At 40.8% G+C, this 14,675-nt stretch overlaps 1 protein-coding gene across 4 annotated transcripts in view; it reads right to left on the reverse strand.

Annotated features, from left to right (window-relative positions):
* The window catches only part of LOC145354025 (triple functional domain protein), a 641,321-nt gene that overhangs the window by 348,526 nt on the left and 278,120 nt on the right, over nucleotides 1-14,675 (reverse strand). For all 4 annotated transcript variants that reach the window (XM_080205115.1, XM_080205124.1, XM_080205134.1 and 1 more), the window contains one exon: nucleotides 2,264-2,455. In XM_080205115.1, coding sequence (XP_080061241.1) covers nucleotides 2,264-2,455 — 192 coding nt within the window. The remainder of the gene's footprint in view (nucleotides 1-2,263; nucleotides 2,456-14,675) is intronic.

Raw genomic sequence — 14,675 nt, forward strand, 5'->3', positions numbered from 1 at the left:
TAAGACGCGGGTTGATGGGTTTTTGATAAGTGAGGGGATTAAGGGTTATGGGGAGAGGGCGGGAATTTACTGGAGTTCTATGAGGATGTGTCTAGGGCGGTGGATAGAGGAGAGCCGGTGGATGTGGTCTTTCTGGATTTTCAGAAGGCGTTTGATAAGGTACCTCACAAGAGGTTACTGCAGAAGGTCAGAGGACATGGAGTTGGGGGTAGGGTGTTAGCGTGGATAGAGGATTGGATGTCAAATAGGAGGCAGAGAGTGGGGGTCAATGGGTGCTATTCAGATTGGCGGTTGGTGACTAGTGGGGTGCCCCAGGGGTCGGTGCTGGGGCCTCAGCTATTTACCATTTATATAGATGATCTGGAGGAGGGAACCGAGTGTAGGGTGTCGAAATTTGCTGATGACACCAAGATTGGGGGAAAGGCAAATTGTGCGGAGGGTGTGGAGAGTCTGCAGAAGGATCTAGATAGGCTGGGCGAATGGGCCAGGAAATGGCAAATGGAATTTAATGTTGGCAAGTGTGAGGTGGTCCACTTTGGTAGGAAGAATGGTAGGAAGGACTATTACTTACGTGGCGAAAAACTGCAGCAGGCGACGGTGCAGAGGGACCTCGGGGTCCTTGTGCATGATTCGCAAAAACCCAGCCTGCAGGTGCAGCAGGTGGTCAGGAAGGCGAATGGGATGCTGGCCTTCATAGCGAGGGGGATTGAATATAAAAGTAGGGAGGTCTTGCTGCAGCTGTATAGGGCATTGGTGAGGCCGCAGCTGGAGTACTGTGTGCAGTTTTGGGCGCCGCACCTGCGCAAGGATATTTTGGCCTTGGAGGGAGTGCAGAGGAGGTTTACTAGGCTGATACCGGAGTTGAGGGGGTTGAGCTATGAGGAGAGGCTGAATAAACTAGGCTTGTACTCGTTAGAGTTTAGAAGAATGAGGGGAGATCTCATTGAGACGTATAAGATGATGAATGGGATGGATAGGATAGAGGTGGAAAGACTCTTCCCGCTCAAAAAAGACAGTAGGACTAGGGGGCACAGCCTCAAGATAAAGGGGGGGCGGTTCAGAACGGAGTTGAGGAGGAACTTCTTCACTCAAAGGGTGGTGAATCTCTGGAATTCTCTGCCCGTTGAAGTGGTGGAGGCTGCCTCGCTAAATATTTTTAAGAAGCGGGTTGATGGGTTTTTGATAAGAGAGGGGATTAAGGGTTATGGGGAGAGGGCGGGAAAGTGGAACTGAGCCACGACAGATCAGCCATGATCTTATTGAATGGCGGGGCAGGCTCGAAGGGCCAGATGGCCTACTCCTGCTCCTATTTCTTATGTTCTTATGTTCTTATGAATGTGGAACTGAGACACGACAGATCAGCCATGATCTTACTGAATGGCGGGGCAGGCTCGAAGGGCTGGATGGCCTGCTCCTGCTCCTATTTCTTATGTTCTTATTATGTAATGACTTCAGTCGAAGGATGTTATAGGTACAGATTTGCTTTAGCACCAATTATTTTTAAAATTACTCAAATTTACAAACCCAAGAAGTTGAAATAGACTGCAACTTCCACAGACAAATACTAAGTACATCTAGTTGACTGACATGATGCAGTTCACCATCAACGATAATAACTCAATGTAGTCACTGTTGTTTTCTGAACAAAATGCACAAAGGATACAAAATCACCATCAGCATTGTATTACCAGCAGTTATTGTCTTCTTTAATCAAGTCCTAAGGTATAGTTTCAAGAAATATTTTTTGACATGCATTAATTGCAAAGATGTGCAAGTTAGGTTGATTGGCCATGTTAAGATTGCCCCTTAGTGTCCTGAGATGCATAAATTAGAGGGATTAGCAGGTAAATATGTAGGGATATGAGGGTAAGGCTTGGGTGGGATTGTGGTCAGTGCAGACTCGATGGGCCAGACGGCCTCTTTCTGCACTGTAGGGTTTCAATGATTGTGTGAATTGTTTGAGGTGCTTTGCAAGGCAGGAGTTCACTACTATAGATCATGTCATTGAAAAGCGGGCAATAGATTTGAAATTACTTTAGATTGTTTTCAGAACGGTAGAAGGAATCAGCTTGCCCTGAATCTGATCTATTTATTACAGATGCGAATCAATATTAGTCTAGTTTGCCCAGTTGAGATTTTTTAATTCGACACGAAACCTATTTACAGAAATAAAGTGCCTAAAATGTAGATAGTTAACAAATTAATTACCTGTGGTGCACTGTCCATTAAAAAAAAGTTACATATATTGTGAGCATTTACTGACCTGTTCAGCCTTCTGATGAAAGACAGCAGACATGTCAAGCAAAGTACTGCGCTCATCCAGTGCTGCTGCAAAAGCCTTCCACTCCAGCTCCAGCTGACTGGCAATCTGCTTGATTTGCTGAGATGCATAATGATTAGATTCCAGTAAACGATTGGCCACTGACATTATGCGGTTGATGTTGACATATACATTCTGGGGAAAAGCACACCATACAAAGAACTGTTAGTCTCTGTCAAATAAGCAACGTAATATCTAAATGATAGACAGATTAAATAATGTCTTTCGCTATGATGATGCAAAGCAGAATAATCTCAGTGAATTTCAATGTTATTTCCTTTTAAAACGGTGGTGATTTAAATGATCAAAGTAAATGTATTTTGCTTAACTCAAATTTGCATTAAGATAGATAAGAGGCTACTCACACATATAAGTACATAGCCCAAATATATCAGATTAACCATTAACAATGTTTATGGTACTGAACTTTCACTGAACATCTTTATAAAGACAGCTGTGTTTTTACAGTGAAGATCAATATCAGGAACTCCTTGTGAGAGTAATCATGTTGATGATGTCTGAACATCCAAAGCAACAGCGTGTTTCTGCCAAATCTTATAGCAAGACCGGAGAGGCACACAACAGGGGTCACTGCCAACCATCCCAGAAATACGGCCCGGCTGAGGGAATTCAAATATTGGCAGAAGACTTATTATCATATAAAAATACTTCAAACAAACAAGCGTAACCCCCAAACTCCTGGATATGAATTAAAATAGGGAGTTATCTCAAAGGTTCCAAAGGCCTTGAATAGTAGATATCGCTGTAAAAATAACATTATGGCAGACTGAAAACAATGCCAAACATCACGATCAATTGGCTTTGTCTCCTGTATACAAAAACAGTCACATGTATTATTTCCTAGAAATTGGCAAAACAAATGTGCAGAAAGTTGAAGCAATGCATGCATGTCTGAATGCGATAGCCACGATTTAAACCACTATTGTAAGTCTTCTAAAATCTTAACAAGAAGCCAGAGGAAACTAAGAAGTTAAGAAATGGAAATAGAATTAAGTAAATACGCAAAGTGTAGCAGTTGCAGAAGGAACTTTACAGTGAACATGGTGATAGCTTGTTTAAAAACAAATCATCAAGCTGAATGTTCTACAGCCCCTAAGCAACAGAATCAAAATTACATCATCCTCCACAAAGCACTACAAATATGCCGCAACCCCACATTAGATATCTCTCTGCAACTGAGCAGATATTGCACTATTCCTTCATTTAAGGCAGTTAATTTCCCAACCTTTCTCTCTCCTTTCCTTCAACTTGCATTTTCTCCTCCTTTCTAGTTTCCTCTCCAACGCACTTCCTCTAGTGCTCACCCATCCTTCCTCCAATGTCTTCCCTCATCGGCTCTCACATTTTCTTTCCCCTCCCTCTTTTGCCCTTTTTCTGCTGTCTGAACTACATCCCCTCACGATTCTCTAGCTCTATCTCAATTATCATCAAACTGCATTACATTGCTAATTATCGTGGATTAATTATCTCACTATAAAGGAGTCAAATGTGACCCAATGTATCGAAATTAACAGGAATTCCCTCATACAGTGTTAAATGCAATCAGTATTATTGTTCAATTCAGGCAATTAACTTTGGCCAAAAGGTTCTGAACTCATTGATTTTTGGTTGTACATTTTCTCATATATCTGCAACTCCATCATTCAGCAGCAAAACTCTCCCATAAATTAGTTAGTTGACATCCAGTATTTCAGCTTCACAAGTACTGCGTGAAGCAAAACCTTTGGGAAAGCCAACACTTTATGGAAAAAATTCTAATCAGCCTCATAACACAAAATTAAATTGCTAACCAGCAATTCATTATATCATGGGTCCATTGTAATTATATTATGGGCGGCATGGTGGTGTAGTGGTTAGCATTGCTGTCTCTCAGTGCCAGGGACCTGGGTTCGGGTCACTGTCTGTGTGGAATTTGCATGTTCTCCCCGTGTCTCTGAGGAGTTGCTCTGGGTGCTCCAGTTTCCTCCCACAGTCCAAAGGATGTGCGGGTTCGGTTGATTGCCCATGATAAACTGACCATTGTGACAGAGGGATAAGCAGGGCAAATGTGTGGTGTTACGGGAATAGGGCCTGTATGAGATTATAGTCAGTGCAGACTTGATGGGCCGAATGGCCTCCTTCTGTTCTCTAGGGATTCTATGATTTATGATAAAATAAGGCTATATCAATACGTAAATTCAATGTTTTAAAACAGTGTTATTCAGTGGTTCTTCTATCATTAAGATGCCACATAAAACCTTTATATTCATAAAGTGTAACTTAAAATAACATATTTGCTAGAAGTAAAAGTAACATGCAGAAATGATTCCAGGAATCATTTCAGGAAGTTAATGTGACATTTCTGTTTAAGTATATTTTGAACCTCATTACAATATGCTGTTTGAGGGTCAGTCATGACAGATCTTGTAATAATCTTCTGCAATGCCACTCAAGGATTTTAAAGGCTTTGTTTCACAACAATGGGTAAAGCTCATTTTCTGTGTCACTATTTTACAATAACTAAACAAAGAGTTACCCAAGAGCAGAACACAGAAAAGCAATTTACACAAAAGAAGGATCAGAGGAAACAGTCAGGCAAACACCACACAGAAGTAGCATGAATGTAAAAAAGCATTTCAGAAATAGAAAACATGAAATAGAAGGCAAGAGGAAAGATAGTATCAGAGAAGACAGTGAAAGACAGGGAAGGTAAAAGAAAACAAAAGGATAAGGAACAACACAAGAAATAAAAGGAGAAAAGAATGGAATGAGAAAGAGAGCCAAAACCAAAAAGAGAGAAGAAATCAACAGGAGAAACAGGCAGTGACAAGAAATAAAAGTAGATTCAGGCAATGGAATATTTTAAAAAGTCAAAGATAAACTAACATACAAAAATAAACAAAGAAGTGCATTGAGGTATACAAAGAGAAAACAAGGAGAGGAGTATGAAAAACAGACAACAAAAAAAGAGAAAAGTTGAAAACAAGCAAAAAGACAAAGTTACATGAACAGCATTATGGTCGAACAAAAAGTATGCCTAAAACTCAAAGCAACAAAGCTAATTTTCTGTTATGTAATTTGTATGTTAGTGTCAATTAAGCATAAACTACTTATGACATTTAAGTGCCCAAATACTACAATATATTTTAATATAGTGACTGGCCATCCCATTTTTAATACATGCTTTCTACAGTCTAATTACAATGTCAACCACAACTGGACATTGCACATGTGACTCAATTTAACACAATAGCGCTATGATAATTATACATTGCAACACCATTTAAAATATGCTACTTCAGTGAAAACTAAAGTTTCAAACAAAAGCACAGGCATTTAATTTGATGTTAAAATTTATGCAAACTTTATAATTTCCCAACTAATATTTTATCTTGAATTACAATTAAATATATCTCTGCCAAAAATTAAAGTTTCATTTAACCCTTTGGTTTGAAAGCAACGTATTTATTTCACTGGAAAAAAACTAATTAAAAAATCCAAAAATATTCGCTTTGGCCCTCTATTTTCTTTCTTTAATCAAATTCCTAAATGTGCTAATCCATTCCACATAATCAACAAGCCTGCTAAATGGCACTGAAAATCAACTACATTTGCTTCCGTTCAATTACTTGTTCAAAGAATTCTATCCAGGTATAACTTGCCTTTTACAAGTCCATATTGGCTATCTTTAATTAACCTATATCTTTCTAATTTGACTGTAAATTTTATCCAAATTACAGCCGAATGAACCTTCTTCGTTCCTAGGTTAAGCTGGGTGATGCACTTACAGTTTTATTCCTTTTGTGATCAGGATCACCCTCTCCAACTTCTAACAGCATTTTTATTGCATTTCATAAACATCTAGTGCTATAAAAAACAGAGAGGTTTACAATACAGAAAGAGGCTATCAACCCAAAGTTCATGCCAGCTTCTTCCTAAACCAAGTGAAAACTACTCTCATTACCCCTTGCTCATTCCAAGTCACCACAACTTCCCTGCTTTGACCATTTATCCAAATTTCCTTTTAAAGATGCAGTGGTACCTGTCATAATCACTCCTTCCAACAAATTACTCCATGTTCTAGGAATGTTATCACCTAACCTCTCATAGTTTGTCAATTTCAAATCAAAGGCAAGATCATCATTTCTGTCAAGAGAAAAAAAATCAGTCTTTCACTTTTTTTAATCCCTACTGTGCAGAAGGGGGCCATTAAGCCCATCAAGCCTGCACTGACAACAATTCCACCCAGGGCCCTATTCCTACAAGCCTACCTATTTACCCTCTGACATAGAGATGCAGGTGTTGGACTGGGGTAAACACAATAAGTCGTCTCACAACACCAGGTTAAATCCCTCTGACACCACAGGACACTTTTGCATGGTCAATCCATCTAACCTGCACATCTTTGGACTGAGGAGGGAAACAGGAACACCCAGTGGAAACCCACACAGAAGTGGGGAGAATGTGCAAACTCCACACAAACAAACACCCAAGGCCAGAAGTGAACCCAGGTCTCTGGCGCTGTAATGCAGTATATCACAATTTAGTATATAAAAACTTCTAATTGCAAAAGAGACAACTCAGAGAACAAGCTTGATGGAAAACAATGTCAGAGACAAACAAGTAAAAACAATGGTGGGAATCAGTGGGAGACAGAGAAAATCAGCAGACCAAATCAACACAAAAGGAAGAGTGATGGGTGTAATGAGTAGGGAGTGCTGAAGAGGGATGATGCCCTGGATAAATGGAGGACTGAATTTGTTGGGTTATTGTTAAGAAATAACAGACGTGCCATGCCTAGAACAAAACGTCTTTCAAAAGTTTAATTTAAAGTGGTAATATATGACAGGAGAGCTCCAAGCCGTGGGTTGCTCCTCTTGCTCCATGTGGCAGGCTGGGACAGTTCCAGTCCCCTGGGTCAGCATGTGTGCAGGAAGCATCTCCAGCTTCAGCTCCTGGAAGCTCAAGTTTCAGAGCTGGAGCGACAGCTGGAGACACTGAGGAGCATCCGCAAGTCAGAGAGTATCGTGCATAGCACGTACAGAGAAGTGGTCACACCACAGGCTCGGATTCCGCAGGCAGGAAGGGAATGGGTGACCACCAGACAGAGCAAAAGAGATAGGCAGGTAGTGCGGGAATCTCCCTGCAGAACAGATATACCACTTTGGATACTGTTGAGGGGAATGACCTCTCTAGGGAAAGCAGCAGCAGCTAAACTCGTTGCATCACTGTTGGTTCTGCTGCAGAGGGGAGAGGTAAAAAGTGTGCCAGGGCAATAATTATAGGGGATTCAATTGTAAGGGGAATAAATAGGCGTTTCTGTGGCCGCAAACGAGACTCCAGGATGGTATGTTGCCTTCCTGGTGCTAGGGTCAAGGATGTCTCAAAGCTGCTGGACATTCTGGAGGGGGAGGGCACGCAACCAGTGACCGTAGTACAATTTAGGAACAGTGGAGAACTTTCAAAGTGATCTTTCACAGTGCTCAGCTAAAGTATATACCAGTGATAAGGAAGGACTGTAGAAGAGATAATCAGCCATGGATATCTAAGGAAATAAAGGCAGACATCACATTGAAAGAAAATGCATACAAAGTGGCAAAGAGTAATGGGCACCGAGAGGATAGGGAAATCTTTGAAGGTCAGCAAAAAGCCATGAGAAAAGCTATAAAGGAAAGTAAGATAGATGAGAGTAAACTAGCTCAGAATATAAAAACAGAAAGTAAAGGTTTCTACAAATATAAAATGAAAAAGAGTGGCAAAAATAAACATTTGTCCTTTAGAGGATGAGAAGGGGGATGTAATAACCGGAAATGAGAAAATCGCGGATGGAATTGAACAGGTATGTTGTGTCAGTCTTCACAGTGGAAAACACAAATAACTTGCTAAAAATTGATGACAGGAAGGCTTTGGCAGGTGAGAACTTAGAAATTACCATTATCATGAAAGAGGTAGTGTTGGCCAAGTTAATGGGGCTAAAGGTAGACAAGTCTCTTGGTCCTGATGGAATGAATCCCAGCGTACTAAAAGAGATGGCAGGAGAAATACCAAATGCAGAATTGGTAATTTACCAAAATTCGCTGGACTCTGGGGTGGTTCCCACTGACCGGACAACAGCAAATGTAACGCCACTGTTTAAAAAAGGCAGATAACTATAGGCCAGTTAGCTTAACTTCTGAAGTAGGGAAAATGCTTAAATCTATCATCAAGGAAGAAATAGCGAGACATCTAGATACAAATTGTCCCATTGGTAAGATGTAGCATGGCTTCATGAAGGGAAGGTCATGTTTGACTAATTTGGTGGAATTCTTTGAGAACATTACATGGCAGTGGACAATGGGGAACCTGTAGGTGTGGTGTATCTGGATTTCCAGAAGGCATTTGGCAAGGTGCCACACCAAAGACTGTTACACAAGATAAAGGTGCATGGATAGAGGATTGGCTAACTAAGAAAGTAGAGTGGGGGTAAATGGTTTTTTTCTGGTTGATGATCAGTGACACGTGGTGTCCCTCAGGGATCATTGATGGGATTGTTTACGATTTACATAGATGATTTGGAGTTGGAGACATAAGAACATAAGAAATAGGAGCAGGAGTAGGCCATCCAGCCCTTCGAGCCTGCCCCGCCATTCAATAAGATCATGGCTGATCTGTCGTGGCTCAGTTCCACATTCCCGCCCTCTCCTCATAACCCTTAATCCCCTCTCTTATCAAAAACCCATCAACCCGCGTCTTAAAAATATTTAGCAAGGTAGCCTCCAGCACTTCAACGGGCAGAGAATTCCAGAGATTCACCACCCTTTGAGTGAAGAAGTTCCTCCTCAACTCCGTTCTAAACCGCCCCCCCTTTATCTTGAGGCTGTGCCCCCTAGTCCTACTGTCCTTTCTGAGCGGGAAGAGTCTCTCCACCTCTATCTTATCCATCCCATTCATCATCTTATACGTCTCAATGAGATCTCCCCTCATTCTTCTAAACTCCAACGAGTACAAGCCTAGTTTATTCAGCCTCTCCTCATAGCTCAACTCCCTCAACTCCGGTATCAGCCTAGTAAACCTCCTCTGCACTCCCTCCAAGGCCAAAATATCCTTGCGTAAGTACGGCGCCCAAAACTGCACACAGTACTCCAGCTGCGGCCTCACCAGTGCCCTATACAGCTGCAGCAAGACCTCCCTACTTTTATATTCAATCCCCCTCGCTATGAAGGCCAGCATCCCATTAGCCTTCCTGACCACCTGCAAGCTGAGTTTTTGTGACTCATGCACAAGGACCCCGAGGTCCCTCTGCACCGTCGCCTGCTGCAGTTTTTCGCCACGTAAGTAATAGTCCTTCCTACCATTATTCCTACCAAAGTGGACCACCTCGCACTTGCCAACATTAAATTCCATTTGCCAGTTCCTGGCCCATTCGCCCAGCCTATCTAGATCCTTCTGCAGACTCTCCACACCCTCCGCGCAATTTGCCGTTCCACCAATCTTGGTGTCATCAGCAAATTTTGACACCCTACACTCGGTTCCCTCCTCCAGATCATCTATATAAATGGTCAATAGCTGAGGCCCCAGCACCGACCCCTGAGGCACTCCACTAGTCACCATCCGCCAATCCGAATAGCACCCGTTGACCCCCACTCTCTGCCTCCTATTTGACAACCAATCCTCTATCCACGCTAACACCATACCCCCAACTCCATGTCCCCTGACCTTCTGCAATAACCTCTTGTGAGGTACCTTGTCAAACGCCTTCTGAAAATCAAGAAAGACCACATCCACCGGCTCTCCTCTATCCACCGCCCTAGACACATCCTCATAGAACTCCAGTAAATTTGTCAGACACGACTTCCCTTTAACGAAACCGTGCTGCGTCTGCTCTATCAAGCAATTCCCCGCAAGATGCCTCGCTATTTCCTCCTTGATGACGGATTCTAACATTTTACCTAAAACAGACGTTAAACTAACCGGCCTATAATTCCCTGCCTTTTGCCTGGCACCCTTCTTAAACAACGGCGTAACATTAGCCGTTTTCCAATCTTCCGGTACTTCCCCGGAATCCAGCGACGTCTGGAAAAGACCAAGTATAGTGTGTCAAAATTCACAGATGACACTAAGATGGGTGGCAGAGCAAAGTGTGCAGAGGACGCTGAAAGTCTGCAAAGAGATATTGATAGTCTAAGTGAGTTGATGAGCGTCTGGCAGATGGAATACAATGTTGGTAAATGTGACGTCATCCACTTTGGTAAAAACAGCAAAATGGACTATTATTTAAATGGTAAAAAATTGCTTGTGTCATGCAGAGGGGCCTGGATGTCCTTGTGCAGGAATCCCAAGAAGTTGGTTTGCAAGTGCAGCAGGTAATTAAGAAGGCAAATAGAATTTTGTCCTTTATTACTAGAGGGATGGAGTTTAAAAACAGCGAGGTCATGTCGCAGCTGTATAAGATTCTGGTGAGGCCACACCTGGAGTACTGTGTATAGTTTTAGTCTCCTTATTTGACAAAGAATATACTGGCACTGGAGGGGGTGCACAGGAGATTCACTGGATTGATTCCGGAGTTGAGAGGGTTGGCTTATGGAGAGAAACTGAGTAGAATGGGGTTATGCTCATGGGAATTCAGGAGGATGAGGGGAGGTCTTATAGAAACATATAAGATTATGAAGGGAATAGATAAGATAGAAGCAGGGAAGTTGTCGTTGCACTGGCAGGTGACACTAGAACTAGGGGGCATAGCCCCAAAATAAGGGGAAGCAGATTTAGAACTGAGTTGAGGAGGAACCTCTTCACACAAATGTGTGGAATTTCCTGCCCAGTGAAGCAGTTGAGGCTACCTCATTGAATGTTTTTAAGGCAAGGATAGATGAATTTTTGAACAGTAAAGGTATTAAGGGTATGATGAGCGGGCAGGTAAGTGGAGCTGAATCCACGAAAAGATCAACTGAATGGCGGAGCAAGCTCAAGGGGCCAGATGGCTTACTCCTGCTCCTAGTTCTTATGTTCATACATAACTGTATTCTATACGCTACGAACTAGTGGAAAAGATATAGGAGGGGCAATTTTGTAAGGAAAATGCACGGGTGCAAAAACTATAGGATGGAATAATGTTGATTTTAATTAACCTAACATAGATTATGGTAGTAATAGTGAAAATGGTAGAGATGAGGGTGAGTTTCTGAACTGTATTAAGAAGAATTTCCTTGATCAGTCCATCAAGGAAACAGACACTGCTCGACCTAGTTCTTGAAAATGAAGTGGTTTAAGTAGATCAGGTGTCAGTCAAGGACCTTTTTGGAAAGGAGATGAGAAGCATATTAAGGTTTTAAGTTAAACATGAAATAAGGCAAGGAGCAATCTAAGATAGAAATACTTAATTTTGAACGTTTAATTTCAGTGGGGTTACAGCAGATACGTCCCTGGTAAACTGGAATTAAAAGACAGCAGGAAAAAATGTAACATAACAATGGGCTTCCTTTAAGAAGAAATGGCGTGGGTACAGCAGTTAAGATACGTTCCCATAAGGGGGGGCTCCCTGAGTGATGAAGTGATGGACAATAAAATGAACTGTTATAACAGATGTCAGGTTGATAATAGAATTGAGAACTAGGTTGAATACACAAGGTTCAGAATAGAAAGAAAAAGGAAATCGGAAAGGCAAAGAGAATGAGAGACTGGCAGCTAACATAAATGGGAATTCAGAGTTTTATTTAAGCATTTCAATAGTAAAAGGATAGTAAGAGGAGTGACAGGGTCAATTCAGAACTAAAAAGGGGATTTATACATGGCAGCAGAAGGCATGACTGAGGTACTAAATTACTACATGACATCAGGTTTTTTAAGCAAGGAAGGTGATGTTACCAAAGTAAGAGTAATGAGGTAATTGAGGTACTGGATGGGTTTAACAATTGATAAAGAGGAAGTATCAGAATGAACTTACTGAAAGTTAGTGTCACGAGGACTGGTTATGATGCATCCCAAGAAAGGGAGGGAAGTAAAAATGGAGATTGCAGAGGTACAAAGCCAGAATCTCTCAGTGTACAGATAAATAAAGCAATTACAGACCAGTCAGTTTAACTTTAATCATGAGAAAGCTTTTAGAAATGATGATACAGAACAAAATTCCTAACTATTCCACACCTGTCCAGGTGAAAGTAAGCACAGATTTGTTAGGATTTAAGACATGAGTCAAAGGAACAGAGTTGGCAGAACCAGAGAAATTTAGTGAGGGAATTCAGGACTTTAGACTTAGACAGCTGAAGACATGAAGACATTAAAAATCTGGAGTGCACAAAAGATCAGAATTGGAGGGATGCAGAGACCTTGTTGGTGTAGGGCTGGGGGGAGATTATCAGGATAAAGAGGGTGAGACCATGGGAAGATCTGTAATCACAGATACAAATACAAAAGTTATATTGACTATGAGTCAACATGAATCCACCTTGTTCATGGAGAACATGCAACCACTACAAAGAAACTCACTCCAATTTTATGAATAATTTTATTTAATGATTAACTAAAGTTTATTGTTCTTTCAAACATCAATATAAAAGAAAAATGTTAATTCCATGTTAAAATATAACATGTTAGTGGATCTGTTTTAGGTCAGCAAACTTTCCCATGTGTATTAGTAATATAGGAATAGCTTTGGAGATCTGCAGCTTCTGGAATTTGCAAAGGTCTACTTATTGGTTGGAGTGCGGTAGTGAAAGTATGAATGAAGGTGTCAAGAATAATTTGCAGAATAATCTGCGGAGAAAACCTGACAAGGTGTGAAGAACTGTCCAGAAAGCATAAATGCAGGTCATCATATCAGGAAAGTATCTTAATAGGCATTCGAAGAGACTAGAAAGAGCTAAACATAAACAAAGATTACACAGGATAACAAAGATTACATAGGATAATAGAAGACAAGAACAGCTGACAAAATTAATCTCTCAGAAGAAAACAAAGTTTTGTGAACCATTTATTTAAATATATGGGGGGAAATGCCAATTAATAATTATATCAAATTTACTAATAATCAAGGGGAAGGCTGTGAATGTTGGCAGTGTCTTAATGGTTGTCAGGCTTCCTGAATAACACTGCCTTGAATACAGGCATGAGAATCTGCAACTTCTGAAAATGCATCTATTGGTGAAAATATTTCGCTCAGAAATGACGTACGCATCACACTGGCAATGCTCAAATAAATAGCGCGTGCCATACAAATCAAATGGAAGTAGCTCAATTTTAGTGCCATGTTGAAAGGCACTTAGTCGTTGCACCAGAAGATTTTGCATTAGGGCACAGGACTCTTCTGTGGCATAGGCCAGGTTTATTGGAAAATACCTTGCTGTTGGCTACAAGACAACACAAAAAATACATAATCTGATCGAAAATAGATACTTACTGATTAAGTGGACATGGATCAATAATAAGAACATTTTGATTCAGTACAACGAAGCAAGATACAATGTCAGATTTTGCAGGTCTGACAGAATCTTGAACATAAGAACTAGGAGCAGGAGTAGACCATCTGGCCCCTCGAGTCTGCTCCACCATTCAATAAGATCATGGCTGACCATTTTGTGGACTCAGCTCCATTTACCCGCCTACTCACCATAATTTTTAATTCCTTTACTGTTCAACAATTTATCTATCCTTGCCTTAAAAACATTCAGTGAGGTAGCCTCAAATGCTTCGCTGGGCAGGAAATTCCAGATTCACAACCCTTTGTGTGAAGTTCCTCCTCAACTCAGTCCTAAATCTGCTTCAACTCAGTCCTAAATCTGCTTCAACTCTGTCCTAAATCTGCTTCAACTCTAACATTAAATCTGTTTCTCGTTCCACAGCTGCTGTCAGAACTGCTGAGTACTCCCAGTACATTGTTTTTATTTCAAATTTTCAATATTCACCATAATCTGGTTTTATGTTACTACATCAAACATATTCCAATTGTAGCTGAATGCAGTCAGCACTGAAAATGGCTTTATAGCTCATCAAATATATTTATAGGGTGAAGCAGCTTTCACTCTATTCATCATAGCCAAATAAAACATATTTCTTCATGAAATGAAATAGATGACTTATATCATCATGCACAGTAACAGCAATAATTAACAAGAGGGTGTTAAATTAAATAGGACAAAATAAATCTACATTTAACCATATTAATTAAATCAGTTGCATATTTTAAATTTTTCAAAATGTATAAACTTAGCACATCTTTTCTCAGGAGAGCAGTTTTAAAAATAGAGTTCAAAAATGGTTGTCAAATTTAAATAATTGGGGAATCATATGGCTGGCCTGCTCTCTCTTCAGATGAGCTGCAGTGAGTGAACCACTCATTCTGCCTAGTATCATTAGGGAAATAGGTCAGACTACATGCACATGG

Source organism: Carcharhinus amblyrhynchos, chromosome 2, assembly GCF_965287045.1.
Source record: "Carcharhinus amblyrhynchos chromosome 2, sCarAmb.v2.hapA, whole genome shotgun sequence".
Classification (NCBI taxonomy): Eukaryota; Metazoa; Chordata; class Chondrichthyes; order Carcharhiniformes; family Carcharhinidae; genus Carcharhinus; species Carcharhinus amblyrhynchos.